The following is a 26,525-nucleotide window of genomic DNA, read 5'->3' as shown; positions in this document are numbered from 1 at the left end:
AAAACGGTAATCACTGTGAAGGCAATAAAAGTAAACTCCTTGTGTAATCATTAGTTTTCGTTCACAAAGGGAAAAAGCGACCAATCTATTATTAAAAGTGTAGATTGTTAATAGAAAATTTGGTTAAACCTTAAAAATTCTAGGAACACCAACTGAAATATTTGTTCAGAAGTATTAATTTAATTCCTTAAATCGAAGTTACAGTTTAAAAAAAAAAAAATTTTTAACTTTGTTTTTAATCATAAGCTAATTAAGTTACTCTTTCGAAGATTTGAAACCAAAGTTATCTTTGATTTGTTAATTTATGTGCCTAAATGTTTTCCGCTGAATTGGTGGAAATTGTGTTCTACACAATTTCCAGGAATTCAGTGGCGAACTTTTCTTAAATTCGTCAGACAAAAACATTATGCATTTACAGTACAATTAACTGGAAGAACCTTTGTTGTTCCTAGAATTATTAATTCATCCCCGACACTAGTTCACTTAGAGACGTAACATTATCTATGGTAGACGCGACGATAACATGTCAACAATAATGTCGAAATAACCAGTCAAGCAAAATATAAACCTGACCCAAACCGTTCGTGCACAATCGGCATTAGTTAATGTTTTTGTATAAAGCTCTGACTAAATCAAACCAACATCAACCGCTCGAAAAGTGACAAGTAGTTGTGGTAAGCCTTCTCAACGTTATTTCTCGTAACTATAACTGTAGGCTGGTTTCTTAAATTCAGATATAGTTATTCGAGTGCAGATATTTATTAAACAGTCTTAATACATTTTAAATAATTATCCTCTAGAAAGAATACACAGTAATTTTTTTTAAAAAAGCTTGATTTTGGTGTGTACACATACCCTGCTTAGTGGATAAGGGCCAGTACTTTCAAACATTGTTTTGTTTTTGTTACGCTAAAGTAACTCCTGAATGGATCCACTTCCATAAACATCCTCCCCTTCAACTTTTCAGTTACCCTCTTCCAAATTATTCTCAATTTTTGTTTTTATGTATCCACCATCAACGTATTATCAAAGTATTATTGTCAGCTCTGATCCAGCAGGCCTCTGATGAAAGATATATTAACTGTAAACCATCCCATCTTATATAATGAATATATGTTTATATGCTCTAAGTTCTAGACCATAGTTTTGGCACCATGCTTATGGAAATTTTGTGTAGGGGTTGTATTTTCACGAAGGTCACAAGTTACGTGACTTTTCCAGATATTTCGCATAATACTGGAGACAAGGCCAGATTTTGCTGCTAGTGTGTGAAAGTCTGTGATTGTATGGTAAGGTTATCTCTAATAGACTGAGGGACGGTATACACGTTCGTCGACGAGCACTATATTTTCGTAAACTGAAGTTCAGTTCTTTTAACTCCTTGTAAAACAAAAATTTGCTAGTTGAAATACGGTTTGTTTAATCATTTGGCAAACAACTATTCACATGATTTTAATTAAGTGTTGCACGCATTTTATTTCAGTCATTTCTATATTCGTTTTTACGGATATATTTTGATTTATAACACTATTTTGGTTGGATAGAACTGACATTAGTTGGTGTGACTTAATTGTTGTTGAGAAAGGTCAATGGACAATCAACAATAAAACGGCTCAAAAAGACACCCCTTTCGTTATACACTGCAACTGGAAATACTGGTATTTCCCTCCCAAAACACTAGCAGTTTAAGCATCTCTACGAGAAACTGGAACAGCTAAGAGTCTTCTCCAGCATCAGATACTTTAGTAGAGTGAGACATCAACGATGACAATTTTCTTTTCAAACGAAATTTTGCAGAAATATTTTTTCGTGTGTGTAGATTACGAAATATCGATGTTTCAAACATATAATCTTGAAAAAGAAAAAGAAAAATACAAAAGTTACGGAAATTGATGGTAACAAAGTAATGGTGTAGAATGATCCTAATTTCCTCCAGCTTGTTATTTTCCTAAATTTTTCGGTATAATCATAATCCACGCTCTCTAAAATATGTCTCTGTAAAATTTATTAAAAAATACTTTTTCAGAAAGTTATGAAAAAACAAGATCAGAAGTGGGGCACCAAACTGTAGTTATGCCAAGAAAATTTAAATTGACATATAATGAACTCATTATATATAGTGTTAAGGTGCACTACAATTCATTAGAAAAAGTTGCCCATAGTTAATGAACAGTACATAGAATAATGCACTGGAGATGAACAGTGAATGAGGCATTTAGTAAAAGATAGTTTTCATGGTGGTGCTCTAGCATGACTACAACCACCTGGCTGAAACACATAACAGAATAAAAGAATTAAAAAAGTCTTGTGGTTGTCTACCAGATTAGTTATCAGACGTCAGAGCTTTAGTGTGTCCATGCCAAGAGAAGCAAGATGTTCAGAGTATGGTAGATCCTTGACAGTGGGTATTTGTCTGGCTGCACATTTCTAGACAGTTTCCATGAGATTGATATGCTGAGCAAGATAGGGGTCCCACATTGGTGATGCAAACTCTAAAGTGTGGACATACCATAACCATAAATACAGCTTTAGATAGACAGCAGGAGAGTGGCAGACAAAGGTCTTACTGAGTGATGCTAAGACACCCTCGGCCTTCTTGACAATCTTAGAGACGTGGTTTGTCCAATGCAGATCGCTACTGACAATAATGCCCAGGTCTTCAAAGAAACTCAACAATTTTGCTATTTAACTTGAATAATAAGAATATCTAACAAGGAAACATCATTATAGTAGTGGAATCAATTTTAGGAAGTACTCCGATGAACTTTCTTAGTTCTGGATCACTTTGTGCTATCTCACCTGACTTGCAATTCAAAGTGTTTTTGCTTAAATCCTATTGTGCTTCCGTAAATAAAGAAGTCCTTCTATGGTCATAGCTTTTTTCCTCAAACATGCCAGATTTTGGAATTCTCTTCCATCTCATTGTTTTCCCCTTCTTGTGATCGAACTCTTTCGTCTAAATTTCTCCTTCTTCATAGTCCTTTACACCAAGTGGCAGTTTCGCTTTGTTTGGGATTTTAATTAAAAAAAGAACTACAACAACAAATTTGCATACTTTGTATTAGAAACCAACATTGATATTGCATTATTGTAATATTAGTAACTCTAGAAGATTCAGAATATATTAGGTACTCATCTGGTATTAAGGTCTTCATATATTAGGTACTCATTTTGTATTAGGGTTTTCAAATAGTAGATACATTGTTAGGATTAGGGTCCTCTACTAGTGCATACTTATCTAATGTTAGAGTCCGCAAATGTTAGATACTCATTTAGTATTAAGACCCTTAAATATTATGTACGCATTTAGTACATGATATTTTTAGTATCAGGTACTCAACTAGTATTAGTTACTTGTGTAGTATTAAGGGCCTCAAATACTCATCCAGTTTTAGAGCCCTTAAATATTAGGTACTCATCTTTTATTAATGTCCCCAAATATTAGGTACTCATCCAATATTAGGAGTCCCCAAACATTAGATGGTACACATTAGGGTCCTTATGTATTAAGTATTCATCTATTAAGTTAATTGCGGCTAAATTAAAACAGAATTACATGAGAACATTATAAATGCCCTTTTAGGCAGATTCTATGTAATTAAAATAGATCTAATTGTTAATTAGGAAAAAATATTTTTGTGGCATGTAAACAACCACTGTACCAAGTCACAATTTATGTAGCATGAATTACACCAATATATTTACACAATTTTGTATATTTTGAACTGAATAAATAATGTTTTAAGTTGCATTTATGAACAATGTTTTATGAATTTTTCCAAGCTAACAATTAAGCCTTTTTTATTTACATAAAGCTTGATTGAAGAGAAATTTCTAAATTTCTCATCTGATTTAAGCAATTTTGATAAAAATGATATGACTGCATTTAGCCCCAACACTCTTTGAGTGTGCTGGGGTTAACTGCCCTAATAGTAGATGAGTGCCTAGTATTTTTTTCAAACTGTCAGATCATAAATTTAGAGGAAGGAAACTGTTGATTAAATTGACCCAGTACTTGTACTTGCATGGATGTTTAGACATGAAAACTAAACTGTTCCTTTAGACTACTTGCACCAACTTACCACAAACTTACAAGCACAGATGCTTGACTGGATATTATCATATAAAATTAACACTCTGTTGGTTACAATGATGAGGGTTCCAGTTGATATGATCAACAGAAGAGCCTGCTCATGAAATTAATATGCAAGTGGCTGAGCACTCCACAGACCTGCATACCCTTAACATAGTTCTCTGGGAGATTCAGCGTGACACAAAATGTGACAAATCTGGACCTTTGAAATACAGGGACTACTAATTTTTTTTGACAGCTGAGTGGACTGGTGCAATGTGAAATAAAGTATCTTGTTCCAGGGCACAAGGCACTGCTGGGAATCCGACACAACCTTACAATCATGAACTGAATACCCTAACCACTTTCTTATATTATCATATATAGTATAATTATTCACTTTGACAATTATCATTAGTGAATATTACTACCAAAATACAATAAAGTTGTTCGGCAAGGATTTTGGCTTTCAAACTTAAACATTCCATATTCAAATTTCAAGGAAGGTTATCTGTCATACAATGTTTTAAGTCAAAATGAAATCCACAATTATGGTTAAAATGATAGCCAAAAAATATTTTTTCCATTAGAATTTGTCTCAAAGCATTCTTCATGGATACATTTTGTAAATATTTAAGAAATTATTCTTGTATTAATGGAAAAAGTTAGAAGTGCCTACACCCTATCAACTCTTTGTGGCCATATTTCACTGCTTAACTGCTTATATTTCATGTAATATTGGTTTTAGATTTTGGCACATGGCCAGCAATTTCAGGGGTGGAGTAAGTCTATTACATTGACCCCAGTGCTCAACTGGTACTTGCTTTATTGACCCCAAAAGGATGAAAGGCAAAGTCCACCTCAGAACTGGCATTTGACCTCAGAAAGTAAAGACAGATGAAATGCTTCCAAGCATTTTGCTTGGCATGGTAATGATTCTGCCACCTTGTCACATTATATTTCAATTAATATTAAAAATAGTCAATTATATGAAGAGATACAGTCAAGTAACAAATTTTTGTCATCATTAAACTGGTGTCTAGAACAAAAAGTTTTTATAGAAACTTATAACAAGAAGCTTTAATACAAATATGAAAAATTTAAAATGGGATCTTCATATTATCAAACAGGAGGTGTTCTCTGAAAGGTCAAATGAGTTAGGTTGTTAATTTTGATATTAAGATATGAAAAGGTGGTGAGTCGGCAGTCACGAGCATGCTGGGCAAAATGCTTCATGGCATTTTGTTTGTCTTTATAGTCTGAGTTCAAATTCCACCAAGGTCATCTTTGCTTTATGTTCTTTAGAGGTTGGTAAAATAAATACCAATGTAGCACTGGGGTCAATGTAATCGACAATCCCCTTCCCCCAAAATTTCAGACTTTGTGCCTATTGTAGAAAGGATGCTAAGATATGTGAAAACAAAAAATCAGAAATGGCTGTGTGGTCAAGAAGCTTGCATCCAAACATGTGGTTTTGGATCCATTCTGTTGCATGGCAGCTTAGGCAGACATCTATTATAGCCCTGAGTCAACCAAAGCTTTGTGAGTGGATTTTGTAGACAGGAACTTAGACAATCCTGTTATGTGTGTGTATGTGTGTGTGTGTGTGTGTGTATCTCTATGTATATATATATATATATATGTGTGTGTGTGTGTGCATGTTTATATATGTTCATGTTTCTTTGTCTTGACTTCATGCAAAAACTGTAAATAAGTTTCACTGTCATATAAGTCCTTTGTCTCCAATCTTCCATTAAAACATATCCTTGCATGGAAAAGTGGACATAAAAAACAATGACAATGATGATGATTGTAGTACCTAGTTTTCAGTACATTTTTAGGTTTGATGTCAGAAACTAAAATACACTCTCTCTCTCTCTCTCACGCCCCCCCCCCCCCATCTTTCAATAAACATTATCAATCACTTATATGCAATGTATGTGTTTTGCTGGTTTGCTTTGGGGATGACTCCTTCATTGCACTGGCTGTTAAAATACCTGAAAGTCATAGAACAAGTAAGACAATTCACCCCCAGTCCCATTCAAGAATAATGAATATCAATATTTTGCCATCTTTGTAGCTTATCAACATCACATACCTGAATCAAACTGAATCACTAGACTATGACTATATACAAATAGCGTAAGAACCATTTCCTGGTATGCCATGATGATGCATATGTAAGATTAAATTCAATTATGAATTAAAAGCAGCACTAGTGTTGTAAACATTATTGGCTGCACATACTCTATGTATATCTTTCACTGTTTATATTACATGATTATAACTTTATATTATTCAGTTTACTTTCTCATCAAGTTGCATCTGGGTGTTTTTATTCCCCTACTGGGAATTTTGTTAAAATTTTTTTGCAAATTATTTGTTTTATTGTTTACAAGTTTGTATGTAAATCTCCATAGTCTTTTATCTTCGCATTGTCCTTAACGTTTTGCTGCCCATGTGGCCAATAAAAATAAAAATTATTATTATTATTTGATGAAAACTCACAGCTTATTTTGCTGGGTATCGTGGGAAGTGTCAGCTGCCCACAGCCAGCAGACTGAGGTGACACTTGTTTACTGGTCATGCTCCAAGAACCCTGCCAAGAATTCTTGCAGTTCCAAGCAATGCTGATTCTTGTAGGTGTTCTACCATTATATTTGTACTAATCTTTCTGAGCCATGTTGGTAGTTGGGTGCTGATACTTCCAAATACACCAATTGCTATTGGTACCATGTCTACTCTCCTCATTGACCACAACCTTCATATTTCCCACTTCAAATCATCATAATTGTTCAGTTTTTCTTCTTCTTTCTCTTTGATCCTGTTGTCACCGGATTATTATTATTATTATTATTATTATTATTATTATTATTATTATTATTATTATTATTATTATTATTTTATGTTTGACTTTTGTTTTGCATTTGTACAAGTTGGATCCGAGTCTCACCCAGAGAGACTTCAGTTTTTCTTCTTCTTTCTCTTTGATCCTGTTGTCACCGGATTATTATTATTATTATTATTATTATTCAGTAGTTTTATTTTTATAACGTGCTTTCACTTCACTACCGAGCGCAGCTCTGTGCGCCTTGGGTATGTGCTGTGGTTTGCTGTGGTGCTCTTATGTTATTATTATTATTATTATTATTATTATTATTATTATCATTATTATTATTATTATCATTATTATTATTATTATTATTATTATTCAGTAGTCTTATTTTTATCACATGCTTTTACTGCACTACTGAGCACAGCTCTGTGTACCTTGAGTATGTGCTGTGGTTTATTGTGGTGCTCTTATTTCACTGTATCAAAAGTGCTTTACATAGGATGTGTGCGGTGCAGAGTAGTGCTATTTTCTGTATGTTGTTTTTTGTTGTTGTTGCCATCATCATCATCATCATTGATTAACTATAACCAAGTTTGTAATTTCTTTTCTAGCAACTGTCAACGTCACCCTTTACTGAGCAGGCAGAGATGATGTTGAGATGTAATTTCACTAGATCTTTGATTGTTTGTGAGCAAATGTTGCCACTATTGCATTCCCATGCCAGGTATGTATACACACACAGATGTTTGCATATGTGTATTTGCATTGGGTGAGCCGTTATTCTAGTTTCTATTTATTTTTTTCCCTTTGGAACTATTCCTTTCATGAGTATGTAGATATTAATTTCACTACACTGCATATGATGTTGCTAACGTCCCTTCCTTTTCTCACACACTTTTTAAAAAATACTTAAGGCCTCTATGTTGAATGAAGTTATTTTTCTTTAAGGAGCTACATTTTTCAATCTTTATCACTAGCTCTTTGAATTTGCTTAGTTTTTCAACTCCTTTCAATGATATATTTTATTTGATGATATTACTCATATCATTTAATTTGCAGGTCTTTGTGTTTTTGATGGTATCTGGTCTATTTGCTTGAATTAACCTGGTGTGTGTTGACTAAGAAATTCCCAAACGCTGTTATTTTAACTCCTATTACTGGCTCTGGTTGGTCTTGATGTTTATACAAGTTGGTGACTGTTTTTATTTTGTAGTGGTTGAATAGCTTTCAGTGTAAGTACTGGTCCACTCTCTCATGGCAATTCTTATATTCATTTGGTATCGGTATCAGACAGCATGAAATAAGATAGTCTGTTGTTTATTATTTATTATCATTATTCATCACTAATCACAAATTTCTGCTTTCCATTTATAGTAATTGTATCATATCTAATGATTCTCTGACACTTTCTTCCCTTATTTGACACTTTCTTCTAACTCCTTACTAGATACCTTCTTTTCTCCCTCTCTCTCTCAAATATTCATTCATTAATGAATAATACTGCATGCATAAGACATGTTTCATGTTTATTCATGTTCTATACCTTGAATTGCATGTGAGTGCTGAGTTGGGTTTTGACTGTTTTTGGTGACAAGGTACAGTGAAAGAAGGTATCATGGATTTGAAAATTTGGAAGGAAATTAAAATAAGCAAGTTATCATTATTAGGGCAGCGAGCTGGCAGAATCGTTAGCATGCTGGGCAAAAATGCTTTGCGGTATTTCGTCCATCTTCACTTCTGAGTTTAAATTTTGCCAAGGTCAACTTTGCCTTTCATCCATTCGAGGTCAAAAAAATAAGTACCAGTTATGCACTGGGGTCGATGTAATCGACTTAATCCCTTCTCCCAAATTTAAGGCCTTGTGCTTCCAGTAGAAAGGATTATTATCGTTATTCTTCTTATTATTATTAATCACTGAAATCATGAGCTTCTTTTAATATCTAGGCATATTTTATTTCATAATATCCTTGCAGCAGTATTTGCATTTTGTTAAACACTGTTTGGCACACGCATTACTCTATGGTGTGGGGACTTCATACTTTCATATCCATCTCTATCATGATAAATATAAACAATTATCAACCCACCAGTCTTACGTAAGTTCTTCTTTTCCCTTCTACAGTAATCCCTCAACTATCATGGGTGTTAAGTTCCCACGTAACTAATTATGATCTAAAGAGGTATAAATACCTTTTGGCCACAGAAACCTGGATATACTGAAGAGTTCTTGATATAAATTTACATATACTAGCCAGAAAAATCCATGATGTACTGAGTGCACAATAGGTGAACTGCAATATGGCGAGGGATTACTGTATTTGTAAAAATTCATCTGCCCATAATTCCCCTCTTTCCTACTTCCACACTGTGAGCTTCTTTAACACAATTGCATGAGCCATACTGAAGGCAACCTGACTAGGAGATCAGTAACTCTGAAGAAAAAAATAAACTGACACAGTGTATAGAAGGCATTTCAGTCTTGACAGACAATTTCACTGGTGCTGGTGGCACTATAAAATGCACCCAGTCAATGCTATGAAGTAATTGGTGATAAGAAGGGCATCCAGCTAATGAAACCACAACAGTCACAAATGCAATGAAAATCCCTAAATGTGTATACAGAAGTAACACTTAACATGTTAGTACTGTACATGGTAGTATAGTGGTCAGGTAGGAATATCTGGTTGTGTGTGAGAACCTCTTGACTGTCATTAGATAATCCCACAAACTCTCATCCTTTCAAATATAGAAAGCAAACATTACACAACTGACTCACCACTAGAAATTTATCTCTGTTTACCTTGCATTCTTTTTGTCTTGCTCTCTTTCTGTCTTGCTTTCTTTGTGTCATTCATCTTTGACATGCACTTCAATCCTCAACTCTGTATCAATTTGTTTCATCCACTTGCATCTTCAATCAACACACGAACACTCCAAACACTCTAGATTTTTGTCTAAATCTAATCTTTGCCAAACTGTAACTATTTCTGCATCTATCAGGTCATCTGACCATTGTCTTATTGCCACAACCTTTCGCACATCCACCCTTATAATATATTGAGTTAAACCCTCCTTGGATGGGGAAAAAAAAAAAAAGCAAAGACAGCTTGTGGAATTTGAACAAAGCATCTTGGTGAAAGACTAACGGATAGTCTGCTGCAATTAGTTAGCACATCTATTATGGGTATAGAAGATGTGCAGTTTGATTCCTGCAAGTATGCTTTGGCCTTTTTACTAGCCAAGGTTTTTTTTCAACAGATTACATGGGACTGTTTTTAGCTGTATCAACTGTGAGATTCACTGTTAAATGATTTATTTTGCATGCTGGCAGAAACGTTAGCACGCCGGGCGAAATGCTTAGCGGTATTTCGTCTACCGCTACGTTCTGAGTTCAAATTCCGCCGAGGTCGACTCTGCCTTTCATCCTTTCGGGGGCGATTAAATAAGTACCAGTTACGCACTGGGGTCGGTATAATCGACTTAATCCGTTTGTCTGTCCTTGTTTGTCCCCTCTGTGTGTAGCCCCTTGTGGGTAGTAAAGAAATAACACACACACACACACACACACACACTCCAGTAAACATAAATGTGTGTGTGTGTGTGTGTGTGTGTAATTGCCAGATAATTGCTGTAGTAAATTTGCCTTTCACTGTGAATTAGCATTAAGTATAATACATAGATGGTTATTTTAATCTAATACTGCTTATGTTGCATATAACACATTTTTATTCTGCTGGGCCACTAGTCACAACACCAGTGGTTGTTTATTTACTGTTTCGCTATATATCATTGGAGATACATTTTGTGCAAACATGCTGTTGGCTGTGAGTCTATGCTATTGACAATGCTCAAGAAGGCATTTGGTATTCTCACCAGCTGCTGCTGGGATGATTTTCATCGCCTTCCAATATTTATTGTGTTTCTAAGTGCATCACATTCATAAAAGTTGTTATTTTTAGATGAATACCAAAATTCATTTACCTTTCATGATGTATTTACATTAGGTATGATATATATACCGTAAATCCTCGAGTATAGTCCACCCTTGAGTATAATACGCAGGGGATTTTTAGGGGGCTGTACCTCTGAAAAACCTAAACCTTGTGTATAATACACACCCCTTCTTTAACTTGAGTCAAGGAAGTCTATATAACGTCCTTGGTTTGTAAATGTATTTCTGGTAACATCCTTTATTATTATTGTATCTGTAACATTATGCAAACGTGTAGCTTTTTTGTGCACTTTGCAGAAAATAAAGAAATAACAGTAATAACGTCAGTGAAAAATAAATAATAAGTAAATTGCCTTTACATATTTATGACTTAGAAAATTTTGCTTAGAAAATATTTTTCATTTTTAACCTCGTATATAGTATGCACTGGAAATTTTGACCTTTAAATTTTTGGAAAAAATTGCGGATTTACGGTATATATATATATATATATATATATATATATATAGATAGATAGATAGATAGATAGATAGATAGATTTAGAGGATATGTTAACCTCATAAAAGGATGGCTACATCCAAGGGAATACTGGTTCAATACCTAGTATTATTGGGGAATGAAATTCCCTTAAAATAATTGGTATATATTAAGCATATAGTTCATTTCCAGTTAAATGAAGAAAAGAAAATGGTGAGTTGAAAGTTTATAATTAGGTTGCGGAAATATTGAAATGTGAATCTAGCGTCACCTAGTAATTATACTTTAAAAACCCCATAACTCCGAAACTACTTCAACCAGAAAGCTGAAATTTCAGATATACTATTTCTGCATTGCATTAAGTCAGCACATCAAGTTTGGTAAAAACTTGAGCAGGCATTGTAAACCCCACTTTGCATGAGTTGGGTCAAAAGTGGTGATCAGTTTCTTAAGTTTGGGGTGATGTTTTTTCAAATAAAGCAAAATAAATGTTAGTTTCCTGACTTTTATGAAATTATTCATTGAATGACAGTATAGGGTTTTTTGGTTGTGAAAAACTCATAACCCTAATGTGTGTATATGTATATACACACGAAGCTCGTCGAAACGCCGGTGTTAAAACGTGGGTAACTGATGAAGTAGAATGTTCTCTATGTGGTTCGTGTGTTCTCGTCTACGTTTGTTTGCAATGTCCTGTACCCAGATATGCACCTATACATACAGGTGGATGTCGGTATGCACATACCTGTACGTATATATGCATATACTCATTTACTTTTGTTTATATATATATATATATATATATATATATATATATCTGTAAATATAATATGTAACAATTATTTGGTAGCCATGATAAAACTCTGAGTTTTAGATGTTGGGGCAGAAACCCACCCCGGTACCTCTTCAGTTATCGGGCCATCAAATGATATGCTATGAAAATGACCGCTAAACAAAGGGAAATTAAAAGAGCTATTAGAATGACCACTAAGTAAGGGGAGGGAGTAAAGGTAAGGGAGTAAAAATGTTCATAGTAATCGCGTAAGTGCGCATGTCCATACATACACATGCACGTCTGCACACCCACGTACATGCGCCTATATGTATATACTCATCCACCCTCATCTGAAAGACACATGCTCACCCACACATTCGCCAAAAAATATATATACATACCTGCATACACGCTTGCACACACACACACACGTGCACAAAAAGGTTCATACACGTTTATATATGCACATGCACAAGAAAAAACAGAGCTAAAGGCAAAATAGAGAAAAATGTGTAAAAAAAGTGTAAAAAATAAGCAATAAGAGTAAAACACGTCTATATACACACATACTCGCATGCACGTACAGACACACATGTCTATATACACACATACCCGCACAGGAAAAATGCAGGGTGGAAGGTAGAATGCAGAAAAATTATGTGTAAAAAATATGAGCAATAAAACTATGAAACGATATCTCTATAAATATGTAATATATATATATATATATTTTCCTGTGCATAAGGCATATTTTTCCTGTGCGTATAAAAAACAGGTGTGGTTTGGTCATTACTGAAAGTCTTTTTGCTTTCTTTCTATCCCTCTTTTTTTCCCTTCTTTCCTTTTCCCTTCCTTTTCCTCATTTCTTTCTTTTTCTCTTTGAGTTATATTTAGAACATATCCCTTCCAAACATTCATTTTTGGAGGGAATTTTTTGATAAAACGTAGTTCTGCATGAAAATACATTAGTATAATATTTGCAAATTAATAATTTGAAAAATCAATCAGTAAATAAAATAAAACGAATATATATATATATATATATATATATATATATATATATATATATATATATATATATATATTCACACACACACATACATATATATATGTAAAGCTAGAACATCCCAATGCTACACATATATATGTCTGAATATTTGTAGAGATGAGCCACATTTGGAATAAAGAATCCAAATTCTCCACTTTGCCTTCAAACATTTGATTTTAGGGAGGATTCCTTGATGATGTGTGTTGACATACATCAGTTATCATTTATTAATTCAATACAAATAACCTGCATCCCATCTAACAGCTGTTTCTGCTTCCAATGTTGCATGGTATTGCCATTGATATGCTAAAAATATCATATTTGGTGATAAAACCAATTTGAAACATGGAGCTTCATCAGAGTGAAGAATAAATAAAAAAGAAGATCCTGGAGAAGAAAAAGAAAAGTTGAATATATAGTATTTGGTGGATTAATTCTTTGTATGGGGTGGATAGGATGAATAAATAATAATAAAAAAATAATAGGTTTTAGTCGGAGAAGGAGTGAAGATACAATAAGGTTTTTAATTAATCATAATAATTTTTTATAATTATGTTTATAGTACTAATTAATAGTATTTATCATAATAAAGTGCTAATCAGTTAAATGTAATTTTTTATTTATTTACTAGTAGGTGGGGTTAAGCTCGTACACATGTTGTCTGAAGTAAGATAGGCCAAGGTCCAACGTTCGATATAATTGTTCAGTTGGAATTTAAAAACAACAGACTAGCTATTGAGACTGTTATATGGTGTAAGATAAATAAATGAATGAATGAGAAAATGGTGTGTGTTGTAAGGGGCCCTAAAATGTTTTGGACAGTATATACTAGATTAAAAAAATAAATATTATGGAATAAATATTAAGAGAGAAACCTATTTGGACAATTAGGAAATAAGGCGGTTGAGGGTGAAAATGGTCCAAATTTTTTTTAAATAGCAATGTGAAATTAGTAAAAACAATGAAAAGAATTTATTCTGTAGGAAAATTAGGGAAATATTTATGGTTAAGGGGAGGTAATAACTAGGGTAAGTGGCCTAAATTTGAGACTGCTGATCTACCATCCAGTGCACCTAATAAGTGAGCTGACTAGGCCATCAGACAGCTAATTTCACAGCTAATTGGCGAAACAATCTATGAATTAGTTAGTCTAGTGGTCAATTAAATAAGTAAAAGTAAATATCCCTTATTAAATTAATGATTACAATTTAAAATTAAAATACTTACAAATTATTTTTACAGATGCAAGCTCTTGCTACAATTTGCTCATGCATGTATGACAAAAAAAATTCAACATACATATACATGCATATGCACACACTCATATAAATATATATGTGTATATACGTATACACCTATATACACTCACATACACATATGCACACTTGCATACAACATCCGTACACTCAAGTACACACACACCTATATACCCAATCAATTATGATATATATGATATTGTTATATTAACCCATTCATGGGTACATATACCAGTTTCAACAAGTGGTCCCCCATGCATGTATTAATGCACATAATAATAATAACGATATTAATAGCTCATAGATAAGTGCTAACTGTAAAGCAACAATCAAGCAAATACATGACTAAAAGTGGGTGTAAGGTATAAAGTTAGTATTAAATAATTATTTCGTTGTGTGTGTGTGTGTGGGGGGGAATAGTGAAATGAGTAAATTCAATAGGGGGTCTCCAGTAAATAGCAGTAGACCAATAAACTAAAGTGAAACAAACCAACAATGAGCATGGAATGGTAAAGTATGTTACAAAATACAACCAAATTCATTTGTTATTTTGGTGGAGGATCAAGATACTATTAGGGTGGGGGGGGGGGGGGGCATGGTAGGGGAATGGATACTTATGCACTCTATAGTCTAAATTTATGTTAAAAGTTAAGAGAACTGGCATTATATGATTATAAGAGGGTGTAAAGGTTATATTGAGGAGTAGTAAAATGATACAATATGATATAATATAATAAAATATAATTTAGTTATGTGTGGGAGACAGAGTCTTTAAACTCAGATGGGTTTAGTGTAAGGATAATAATGCTGGGTTACCTAAAATGGGCCTACGTAAATAAATCTATTAACCAAAATTTAATTGCAAGGTAGTTTATGCCAACATTTAAAATCGGATTCTACTATTTCTATGGTGAAGAATTATGGGTACCATTAATGGAGAAGATGAATGTTAGATATCTAAAATTATTTATATCTAGAGAAAGCAAATTTATCCTTGTGTAGGAAGGCAATATGTTGCTCTTTCCTTGAGTTAAGTAGTAGGAATCTAAGAGAAAGCAAATTTACCCTTGTGCAGGAAGGCATTATGTTGCTCTTCCTTTGAGTTAAGTAGTTGAAATCTAGCCTTTAATATGAAAAATTTTTCGTTGATGCACAAGTGGCATTTCTTATTTTTTACATTGTATGAAGGTGCAGAGGCAAGGAATTTCCATTCTAAATAAAAACTAATATCTTTCTGACAAGGGACGTAACTCTTAGCCATTCTTTGAGATCTTTGTTGACACCTGCGTACACAAATTGGGCAGCAATTTACTTCAGTGTGGAATTTGCTCCAGGATGTGATAGATTGTGCAGAGCAGAAAAAAAAACCAAATGTCCGTACGTCTTTGGAATATAAGGATGTCTTGATCCGTAGAAATCATCATCATTTAAGGGCAAAGGAAGAAGCTGAAAGAGAGAGAAAAGAAAGTATTTCAAAACTTGAGAAGTTCTTCATCATTTTCTGGTCAGCGGCTAACTCTTGGAGTAATGTGTAGTGCGTCGATGTGCACACGAGAAAGCGCGTCAGCAGCAGAATTATCTGAACCTTTAATGTGTCAAATATCCATGGTGTATTGGGATATGAAATCAAGGTGCCAAATTTCCCTTGACAAGTAACAATCAGGCTTCGAACACAGAACATATGTTAGAGGTTTGTGATCAGTGATGAGGAAAACAGAGAACACTCCAGTATGTGCCAGAAGTGTTTCGTGCTCAGGTACACTGCTAACAATTCTCGGCTCAGAGTACTATATTTCATCTCGGCTAGTCTGAGTTGCTCGAAGAAAAAGGAAGTCGTTGCAGGTTCTGTTAACATTCTGTTGAAGAATGCCACCAACACCAGCATATAAGGCATCAGCTAACAAACGAAGTGCTGCATCATGCTTCAGATGAACCAATATGGTGGCTTCAGCTAAAGCCTTATTGATTTCATTAAAGCCTGCAGATTCTGTATCATCAAGAGCAATAAGCTGTTTTTTTTTCTCGTGTGATGTTGAAGAACATCTGTGAGGGGTTGCATATGTTCTGCGCAGTGAGGAATAAACCAATGATAAAAACTGATCGGCCAATAAACTCTCAGTTTTCTCAACAAAGTAGGAGTGGGAAAATCTAAAATTGATTTAACTCTTTCATTGAGAGGATGAATCCCTTTTTCATCAATACAGTGGCCTGTAGCGTACGCTTGAAGGGAAATTCCTCTCTCTCTCTCTGTTATATATACATAAATATGGACGTAGTAGATAACAGCTAACCTTCGGCCGCCCCTTTGGACTCTGTTGTGTCCACTACTCTGATTGGTTGGTATTGGCGCAATTTGTCTCTTGCTCTATTGTGCGCCAATATGCAACCCAACCAATCACAGCCTTCAGATAAGGTCACATGAGACAGTCTCTTCTAAACTTCCAGTGAGCCGACTGCACACTATAAAACTTCAGTGACACAGCGAGTCGAGGTCTTTCGGTTCCAGACCTTTTGAGGTCTAGCCACTGACCACAGAGCACACAGCCAGTTCCAGCGACAACACAACAGCAGCCACATGGAGACTCATCAGCACTCAACCAACAGCATACGGCAGTCTCCATCTTATTAACGACATCAATATCATCTCTACATACACAGCAACCAGCAACGCTCGCACAGGTTCTATCTCCACACTGTTTGTGAATTACAGCAAATACAACCTGCGACAACCTTCTGTAACAAGAGACTGGCTCTGCATCGTAGCCACAACTTTTTGTACAACAGTACCTCGACCAGCTCTGCATTGCAGCCACAACTTCTTAATACAGCACTTCAACTATCGTGTACCTTGACCATGAACTGGTATTTATCATCCTTGTGTCTGAACATTCTTCTAATGTCATATTATAGACTCTTTCAATGCTCTGTACTTATTGCACACGCATATATCCATGTTTGTACATACACACTTTGTATACATGACGGCCTGTCTATTATTATGCATATATGTCACACACATAGACACACATATTAACCTATCAATAAAATCTTTTCTTAAACATTCCACCCGGTTGTGTCTCTCTTTTTCTTCTGGCACTTATATTCATTTATCCTTTTTTATATTTTATTGTATTGACCGTGCGATGTACTAAAGGGGCCAATGTGATTCGAACACGCAGCCCGATGTTCGCACAGTCATTTTACCAATTGGTGACCCTGTCTTAGAACACTTGTTCCTTTCTGATAGTTCAGTGCCAGCTTCATTTCACTTTAATGACCAACTGTTCTTTCTTATTTCACCTCTTCGCTACAGATGTCTACCTTTTATTGTCTATTTTGTCTTCCACAAAATGACTGGTGTCCGTGTGTGCATATATGTCACACACACAGACACACATGTTAACCTATCGATAAAATCTTCTCTTAAACATTCTACCTCGGTTGTGTCTCTCTTTTCCTTCTGACACTTAGACTCATTTATCCTTTTTTATGTTTTATTGTATCGACCGTGCGATGTACTAAAGGAGCCATTCTCGTCACCTCTCCTTCGCATGGTCGTTTACAGGCCCATTATTGTTCATGGATTGGTGTGATTGTAGCAGCAGTCAAAATGTTAGCTGGTGCTTGTGTTACTGTCCACTGTCTGTTCATTGCTTTTGTGTTGTCAGCTAGGATCAGTTGCTGTCCACTCTCTCATCTCTCTGTCTAAGTAGCTAAGCTGCACTGAATATATATTAATGGTTAGGCTCAGAATGAAGTGCACTAAAAGATGAAATATTATTGGAGTTGGTTCGTGGCAAAGTCTTGACTGGTCAGATATTTTCAATGACGTAGATAATATTCTAATGAATTGGGAAATTGAATGTAATGATCTAATTACCAAATATTCCCAGTGTGTACACACACACACACACACACACACACACACACACAGAAACATGCTTCCCAAACATGTGATGTGATTTGGGGTTTTGTACCATTACATGGCACCCTAGATAAGTGTCTTTTGTTATAGTCCTAGGCTGACTTGTGAGTAGATTCGGTTAATGGAATATGAAAGAGAGCTATGATTATATATATATGTATAAATTTGGTTGTTATATACAGGTTGAGCTACCATGTATGTATTGTTAACAATATTGAAGAAATTACTATTAATCATTATTTTCATCATCACCATCATTTCACACTAATGTTTCATTCTAGCATGGGTTACATGATTTGACAGGATCTGTTGTGTCCAAGGACAGATTGTGCTCCAATGTCTGATTTGGCATTGTTCCTCATTATACTGACCAAGAAAACACAACTGTACTGTGGTGGCAGATCAGAGGTGTACAGAATGTAATATTCTCTTTTTCAGTGTTTGCCCTGTTGTAAGGCTGTAGATGTTCACTCTCTGAATACATTTCACTGCTCTGTAAAGCCACAATAGTCTCTCTCCATCTATTGGTGAACATCTATTTCATTTTGCTTTGAAGTCTGTTGTTAGTTCAACCCTAGAGTTAGTTTGACAAGAATATGATAGTGGACAAGTAAAGACTTGACAAGCTATTGAAGAACCCTTTATGTGATCACTTCAATCTGCTAGACATAGCAGTGAAATCTTCCTCAAATTACATCCTGTTGTCTGTATGGAAAAAGATACATTAAGATATGTTATCCTTGATACACTATGCCTGAAAAAATAAATAAATGACAGGGTGAATGGTCATAGTTGGTATATTTCAACTGTCTTTTTCAACAATGTAATGTGAATTCTTATACAAACAAAGAAATATTGTTATTGTTGCATACAGATCAGGTGTAAGAGTAACAACTATGTATCATGGCTTCTTCCTCTTTCTCTCCCATCAGTCTCAAAAACACTAGAATTTGTCATGGAGTCACTGGCCTTGCCTACTGCCACCATCCCAAAAGCAAAACAAGAAGAGCTTTTGTTTTTGTGCTCAATGTAGTGACATATCTTGTTAATTTATCAAATTGAACTTTGATACTTACCTTCTATCATGTGATTCACAGATTGATCTAATCTGGTGTTTTCATTAATTTGTTTTGTTTATTTTCTAAAAATACATCAGCCATGTTTATTCTTATGCTCAGACTTACAGAAAGAAGTTTGGTTTCCCAAGTTTGGGTTTGTGTTTCTTTTTCATTTACCTGAACATATTTTTTAGTTCCTGTTCTTTATCTTATCTTACATTCTATTTTGTATCCCTCTTCTGTCTTATTTGTTACCTATTTCTATGTATCTGTGGCAAATAAATATAAAAATATATTATCATTAATATCATTATCAAGATTGGATGGCTGAATCAATAGATTGCCAGACAAAATGTCTTGCTTCATTTATATATATGTCTCTTTATGTCCTGGTTTCAAATTTCTCCAAGATAGGCTTTGTCATTTTCCAGGGTTTATAAAATAAAATATTAATAAAGTAGAGGTATAGTAGAAGCATATAATAATAACCATTGTAATTTTGAAATCTATTTTCTCATGCTTGTATAAGTCAGACAGAATTCACGTGACAAGTGTTTTATAGCTGGATGCTGTCCCTGTCTTCGACCCTTATTTGTTTCCAAGCAAGGCAATATTTCCCCTTAACTAGACTTGTTTACATAGAAGATTGGAAACAAATGAAGCCACTTTATAATGGTTGACACTTGTTTACAACTATCATGCAATATCAAGACAAGGAGGCACAAATACATACACACATTTGATGATGAAGATGATATATATACACACACACATATATATCAGCCTCATATATATATACATATCATCATTATCGTCATCATTTGATATCTGTTTTCCATGCTGGCACGGGTTAAACAGTTTGACAGGAGTTGCAAAGGCCAAGAGCCGCACCAGGTTCTGTTGTCTGTTCTGGCATGGTTTCTATGGCTGGATGCCCTTCCTAATACCAACCACTTTACAGAGTGCACTGGGTGCTTTTTATATGGCACCAGCACCAGATATCTCAGTCCTTTGTCATCTCAAGAACAGCAAACCACTAGACATCTTGGCCCCTGTCCTATATGTGTGTGTGTGAGAGAGAGAGAGAAAGGTTGAGTTCAATTTCATCCGTTTTACTTTGGGGTGGGGGGGGGTCCAAAGTCAGATTTCTAATAAAGATTCTTCATATTAAATTTGTAGCTTACTATTGCAAGTATCTTTTTTTTAAATAAGAAAATTTACAAGTATAAGGTGTGTTATGAACATTTATAGAACACGTATCCTATATAAACTCAACAAACAATTAAAGATGAAGAAGTGAAGATGTTAAAAGTTTTATAAAAATTCTATTAAAAATTTCATAAAACTTTTAACATCTTCTTTTCTCCATCTTTAATTATTTGTTGAATTTATATAGGATACATGTTCTGTAAATGTTCATAACACACCTTATACTTATAAATATATATATAAACAAATGAAAGACAGAAGATGGAATATATGAGAATTTATTATTAATCATGACTATTGTTTCGACACATCTAGCATCGATTCCTCTTGGGTGGGACACTCAACAACTGGTTCAGGAGCATCTGGTGGTGCAGATGTATCTCGTTAGGTGATAAATAAATAAATACAACTCGTTAAAATGACTGTTCCGCAAGGTAACTTTCCACTGGTTGTTTTGTATCCCTCTTCTTAATCACATAGCCATGTCTGCTCAGAGAAGCTATTCCAACTCTTTTGTTTTGTAATTTTGAAAGTTTCATTGTTTCAAAGATTTTCTTTTCTCACTTTATTATCTTCTATTGTTGGTTGTTTTTCTCTCTACAAAATGGAAAGTTACATTGCGGAACAGTCATTTTAACGAGCTGTATTTATCTATTTATTACCTGACGAGATACATCTGCACCACCAGATGCTCCTGAACCAGTTGTTGAGCATCCCACCCAAGAGGAATTGATGCTAGATGTGTCGAAACAATTGTTGTGATTAATAATAAATTCTCATATATTCCATCTTCTGTCTTTCATCTGTTATATACATAACGATCATTCTGAAAGTGGCCGTGCTTTACCAGGTGTAAACTATTCGTTTTATTATCCATTATATGTATATATAAATATATATATATATATATATATATATATATATATATATATATATATATATATATATATATGTGTGTGTGTGTGTGTGTGTGATCGGCTTCTTTTAGTTTCTCTCTGTCAAATCCATTCACAAAGCTTTGGTTACTCTAGGGCTTTACTAGAGAACATTTACTAATGTGGGACTGGATTTCAAACTATGTGGTTGAGAAGCAAACTTCTTAATCACACACCCATGTCTGATCAGAGAAGCTCTTCTAACTCTTTTGTTTTGTAATTTTGAAAGTTTCATTGTTTCAAAGATTTTTTTTTTTTTCACTTTATTATCTTCTATTGTTGGTTTTCAGTTCTTGTCTACTTAAAAGAATGTCGGTTGAAAACAAATCCAGCCATCTAGATCTGACAACCAAAGACAAAGACAAAACACCCGTGAGTACATGGATTAATCATCATCATCATCATCGTTTAACGTCCGCTTTCCATGCTAGCATGGGTTGGACGATTTGACTGAGGACTGGTGAAACCGGATGGCAACACCAGGCTCCAGTCTGATTTGGCAGAGTTTCTACAGCTGGATGCCCTTCCTAACGCCAACCACTCAGAGAGTGTAGTGGGTGCTTTTACGTGTCACCTGCACGAAAACGGCCACGCTCGAAATGGTGTCTTTTATGTGCCACCCGCACAAGCCAGTCCAGGGGCACTGGCAACGATCTCGCTCGAAAATCCTACAGGAGCCAGTCAGGCGGTACTGGCAACGGCCACGCTCAAAATGGTGCATCTCATGTGCCACCCGCACAAGAACCAGTCCAGGGGCACTGGCAACGATCTTACTTGGCTTGCCGGGTCTTCTCACGCACAGCCCATTTCCAAAGGTCTCGGTCCGTAGTCATCGCCTCGGTGAGGCCCAATGTACGAAGGTCTTGCCTCACCACCTCAGCCCAGGTCTTCCTGGGCCTACCTCTTCCACGGGTTCCCTCAACTGTTAGGGTGTGGCACTTTTTCACGCAGCTATCCTCCTCCATTCTCACCACATGTCCATACCAGCGCAATCGTCTCTCTTGCACGCCACAACTGATGCTTCTAATGTTCAGCTTTTCTCTCAAGATACTTACACTCTGACGGGTATTCACATTGACATTACACATCCAACGGAGCATACTGGCTTCATTCCTTGCGAGCTTACGTATGTCCTCAGCAGTTACAGCCCATGTTTCACTGCCATGTAGCATGGTTGTTCGTACGCATGCGTCATACAGTCTGCCTTTTACTCTGAGTGAGAGTCCCTTTGTCGCCAGCAGGGGTAAGAGCTCTCTAAACTTTGCCCAGGCTATTCTTATTCTAGCAGCTACACTTTCAGCGCACCCACCCCCACTACTAACTTGGTCGCCCAGATAGCGGAAGCTATCGACTACCTCTAGTTTTTCACCCTGGAATGAGATAGAAGTTGTTTCCTGTTTGTTTGCAGTCTTTATTGCACCTGAACATCTGCCACAAACAAAAACTAACTTGCTAGTTAACCTGCCTTTGATGTTGCTGCACCTCTTATGTGTCCATAGCTTGCACCGGGTACATCTTATAGAGTTACTACCTACTCCTTTTCTACATACTGAGCAGGGCCATCTACCTGAAGGGGTTTGTGTTTTATCTACCTTCCTACTTATTAGGATTTTGGTTTTAGCTAGGTTGACTCTAAGGCCCTTCAATTCTAGACCTTGCTTCCACACCTGAAACTTCTCCTCTAGTTCTGATAGTGACTCCGCAATTAGGGCAAGGTCATCAGCATAGAGGAGCTCCCAGGGGCAACCTGTCTTGAACTCCTCTGTGATTGCCTGGAGGACTATGGTAAATAATAGGGGGCTGAGGACGGAACCTTGGTGGACCCCTACCTCTACCCGGAATTCATTGCTGTACTCATTTCCAACCCTCACCTTACTGGCCGCATCTCTGTACATGGCTCGCACAGCTCTCACTAGCCATTCTTCTATCCCAAGTTTCCTCATTGACCACCAGATAAGGGATCGGGGGACCCTGTCAAAGGCTTTCTCCATGTCAACGAAAGCCAGGTACAGAGGTTTATCCTTGGCTAGGTATTTCTCTTGCAACTGTCTCACTAGAAATAAGGCATCAGTAGTGCTTTTACCTGGCACGAACCCAAACTGCATCTCATCTAAATTGATTCGCTCCCTAATTAGTTGGGCTATGACCCTCTCTGTAACTTTCATAACCTGATCTAACAGCTTGATGCCTCTGTAATTATTTGTATCTAAAGCGTCCCCTTTACCTTTGTAGCAGTTGACTATGATGCTGCTACACCAGTCATAGGGTATGACTCCTTCGTGTATCACCTGGTTCGTAATACGGGTGACTAGGCTATAGCCAACACTGCCAGATATTTTGAGCATCTCTGCAGTGATTCCTGATGGGCCGGGGGCTTTCCCGGTCTTCATACTCTTAATTGCTTTATCTACCCTGGTACTATCAACTCGGATAGCTGGTCCCTCTATTGGGTCGACATAAGGCAGGCTCTCTTTCTCCCATTCGTTCTCTTTATTAAGCAATCTATCGTAGTGGCATCTCCAGACCTCTTTCTTTGCATCCTCATTTAATGCAAGCGTACCATCATCCATGCGAACACATTTCTCTCCTACAACATCACTATTCTCTCTCCTACACTGTCTTGCAACCCGAAATACCTCGAGTCTTTGGTCCTCCTCGAGTCTTTGGTCTACACATATTTATAAAGCAGGCAGGGATGCAACTGAAGTATCACAGCTACATGGTGAGTGACTGCTAGTTTGTAGGTTATTTCTAGTTGGTGGGCCATAGTTAGATAGTTGGTAGTTGTTGGTGGATCATAGATAATGGGTTGCTCTTAGCCTATGGGTCATAGTTAACTAGTGAGTTACTGCTAGTTGGTGGGTCATAGGTTACTACAAGTTGTTGGGTTATAGTTAAATTGTGGGTCACTATTACATGATTGGTTATAACTAACTTGTAGCTTACTGCTAGTTTGTAGGTTATAGTTAATGACTTACTTCCAGGTATAAGTCACAGCTACTTGGTATATCACTGTTAGTTGGTTAGTCATATTGGATTGCTGCTAGTTTGTGGATCGTAGTTAGTAGGTCACTACTAGTAAGTAGGTCATATCTAATTGTACAATCATTGCTAACTGGAATACTACAAGTAGCTAGAGAGTTACAATTAGCTGGAAAGTTACAGCTAGTTTACTAAGCAAAACTAACTTTGCTTTCTGACAAAAACATATCTCTCTCAAAGGCTTGATTACCTTGCTATAAATCCTATGCAGAAAACATTATCCTTTGCTCTTCCTGGAACCTCAGTATAGCCAGCCATCCTGAGATATAATGCATAAGCAGCACAGATAAACACTTGTTATTGTTAATGTTAATCAGTCAAAGTGTTCAGTTTTCTTCAATATTATTAATTTGTTAACTTTAATACATCACAAATTAATGTCTTTATATTACTGGCAGTTATTTTTATTGACCATGGGAGTGGATGAAAGCAAGGTTAACTCCAGTGTGGTTTGAACTCTGATACAGAAGTAGGTAAAAAATGTATTCTGGCAGCCTATCTTTTCTTTTAATCAAATTCTATCATCTGCATGTTGAACTATAATCTGCTGGTGAAGTAAGCATTAACATACTTAATGTGGCAAACACGATGAAACTGTAGGAGAGGTAAACTTTGTTGAGTAATGTTTTACTGAGTTAAACAAAAGCAAGGGGAACAACTCTTCTTTTTTTTTTTTAATGTCTATTCTTTCATGCTTGTATAGCTCAGGTAGTATTTAGTGAGGTAGATTTTCTTTGGTTGGATGCTCTTCCTGTCGCCAACCCTCACCTATTTTCAAGCAAGTTAATATTTTCCCATAGCCTGACATGTTTTCATAGAATATTTGAAATGAAGAATGACCCTGCTTATATGACAGTGCCACTCATTTACAACTATCACACGGATGCCAAGACAAAGATTCACAAGCATATACACAGTCGCATACTTATATATATATATATATATATATATATATATATATATATATATATATAATCTTTATATGTGTGTATGTGTGTATATATATATATATATAGGCATATACACACACAGTGGAAATTTACAGGAAAACAAAAGACGAAAACAGGTTTATGAACAACAAACAGGTGTATTAGATGCTCAGGAAAGTAAGAAGGTCTTTTACACTCCTCAACAGAAAGGAATAGGAGGAAATAAACAGAGAGAGAATAAAAAGAAATATGTGGATTTAGCAATTAATCATGGCGACTGGTTGGGAAAACAATAGACAGGAGAGCTAGGAAGAAGGGGAGATAATAAAGTACTGGTGATCCCATAAGGAAGGTGCGTGCATGTGTGTGTGTATGTGAGTGTGTGTGTGTGTGTGGATAGGGGGCTAGTGATTTCGATATGTGGATGTGTGTGTCTGTAATGTGTGGGTGTGTGGATGATGGTGTGTGGGTGTACAGATGATGGTGTATGGGTGTGCAGATAGTGGTGTGGATGCTGGGAAGTGGTCAGTGCTAGTGTGTATGGAGTGTTGTGGAATGTTTCACTCTTTCCCAGTAACTGAGCTGTTGCAATGAGACAATCTTCTTTGTGAATCTCCTCTGGATTGCTTCAAGGTCTGCTGTTAATTTTATACTGTTGGGTAACCATAGCTGGGAGCAGTAATCCAGGCGGCTGAGGATGAATGTCCTCGAGAGGACCATCATGGTTTCCTTATCTCTGGTTCTGAATGTTCTCAGGCTCCATCCAGCCAGTCATCTGCACTTTGTCACCATCTTGGTAATGTGCACTTGGAAAGAGGTATCATAACTCCTGTCGATACCCAGGTCCCTCACTGATTTAGGCTCTGGGATTGTAATCCCCTGTGGACCAGGGTGCCGTGTAAGTTTTATATTCAGTTTTGGACACTGGTAGCGCAGGGGTTGGAATTTTTCAGCATTAAACTGCATATTATTATTCTCAGCCCATCTGTAAATTGAGTCCAACTCCTGCAG

The 26,525-nt window shown here is 35.9% G+C and overlaps 1 protein-coding gene across 5 annotated transcripts in view; it reads left to right on the top strand.

Moving 5' to 3' along the window:
* The first annotated feature begins 257 nt into the window (after window positions 1-257).
* The window catches only part of LOC106872412 (oxidoreductase NAD-binding domain-containing protein 1), a 41,745-nt gene continuing 15,477 nt past the window's right edge, over window positions 258-26,525 (top strand). Inside the window, exons 1-4 of one of the 5 annotated variants that reach the window (XM_089356759.1) lie at window positions 482-674; window positions 7,520-7,632; window positions 7,968-8,140; window positions 21,834-21,915. In XM_089356759.1, coding sequence (XP_089212885.1) covers window positions 21,853-21,915 — 63 coding nt within the window. In that variant the 5' untranslated portion in view covers window positions 482-674; window positions 7,520-7,632; window positions 7,968-8,140; window positions 21,834-21,852. Of the gene's footprint in view, window positions 675-7,519; window positions 7,633-7,967; window positions 8,141-17,100; window positions 17,279-19,473; window positions 19,554-21,833; window positions 21,916-24,194; window positions 24,266-26,525 lie in introns of those variants that run through there. The other 4 variants (XM_089356758.1, XM_089356761.1, XM_089356760.1 and 1 more) reach the window with 4 other exon arrangements.

Source organism: Octopus bimaculoides, chromosome 8, assembly GCF_046866305.1.
Source record: "Octopus bimaculoides isolate indiv1 chromosome 8, ASM4686630v1, whole genome shotgun sequence".
Lineage (NCBI taxonomy): Eukaryota > Metazoa > Mollusca > Cephalopoda > Octopoda > Octopodidae > Octopus > Octopus bimaculoides.
This window is presented reverse-complemented; position numbering and strand designations above follow the sequence as displayed.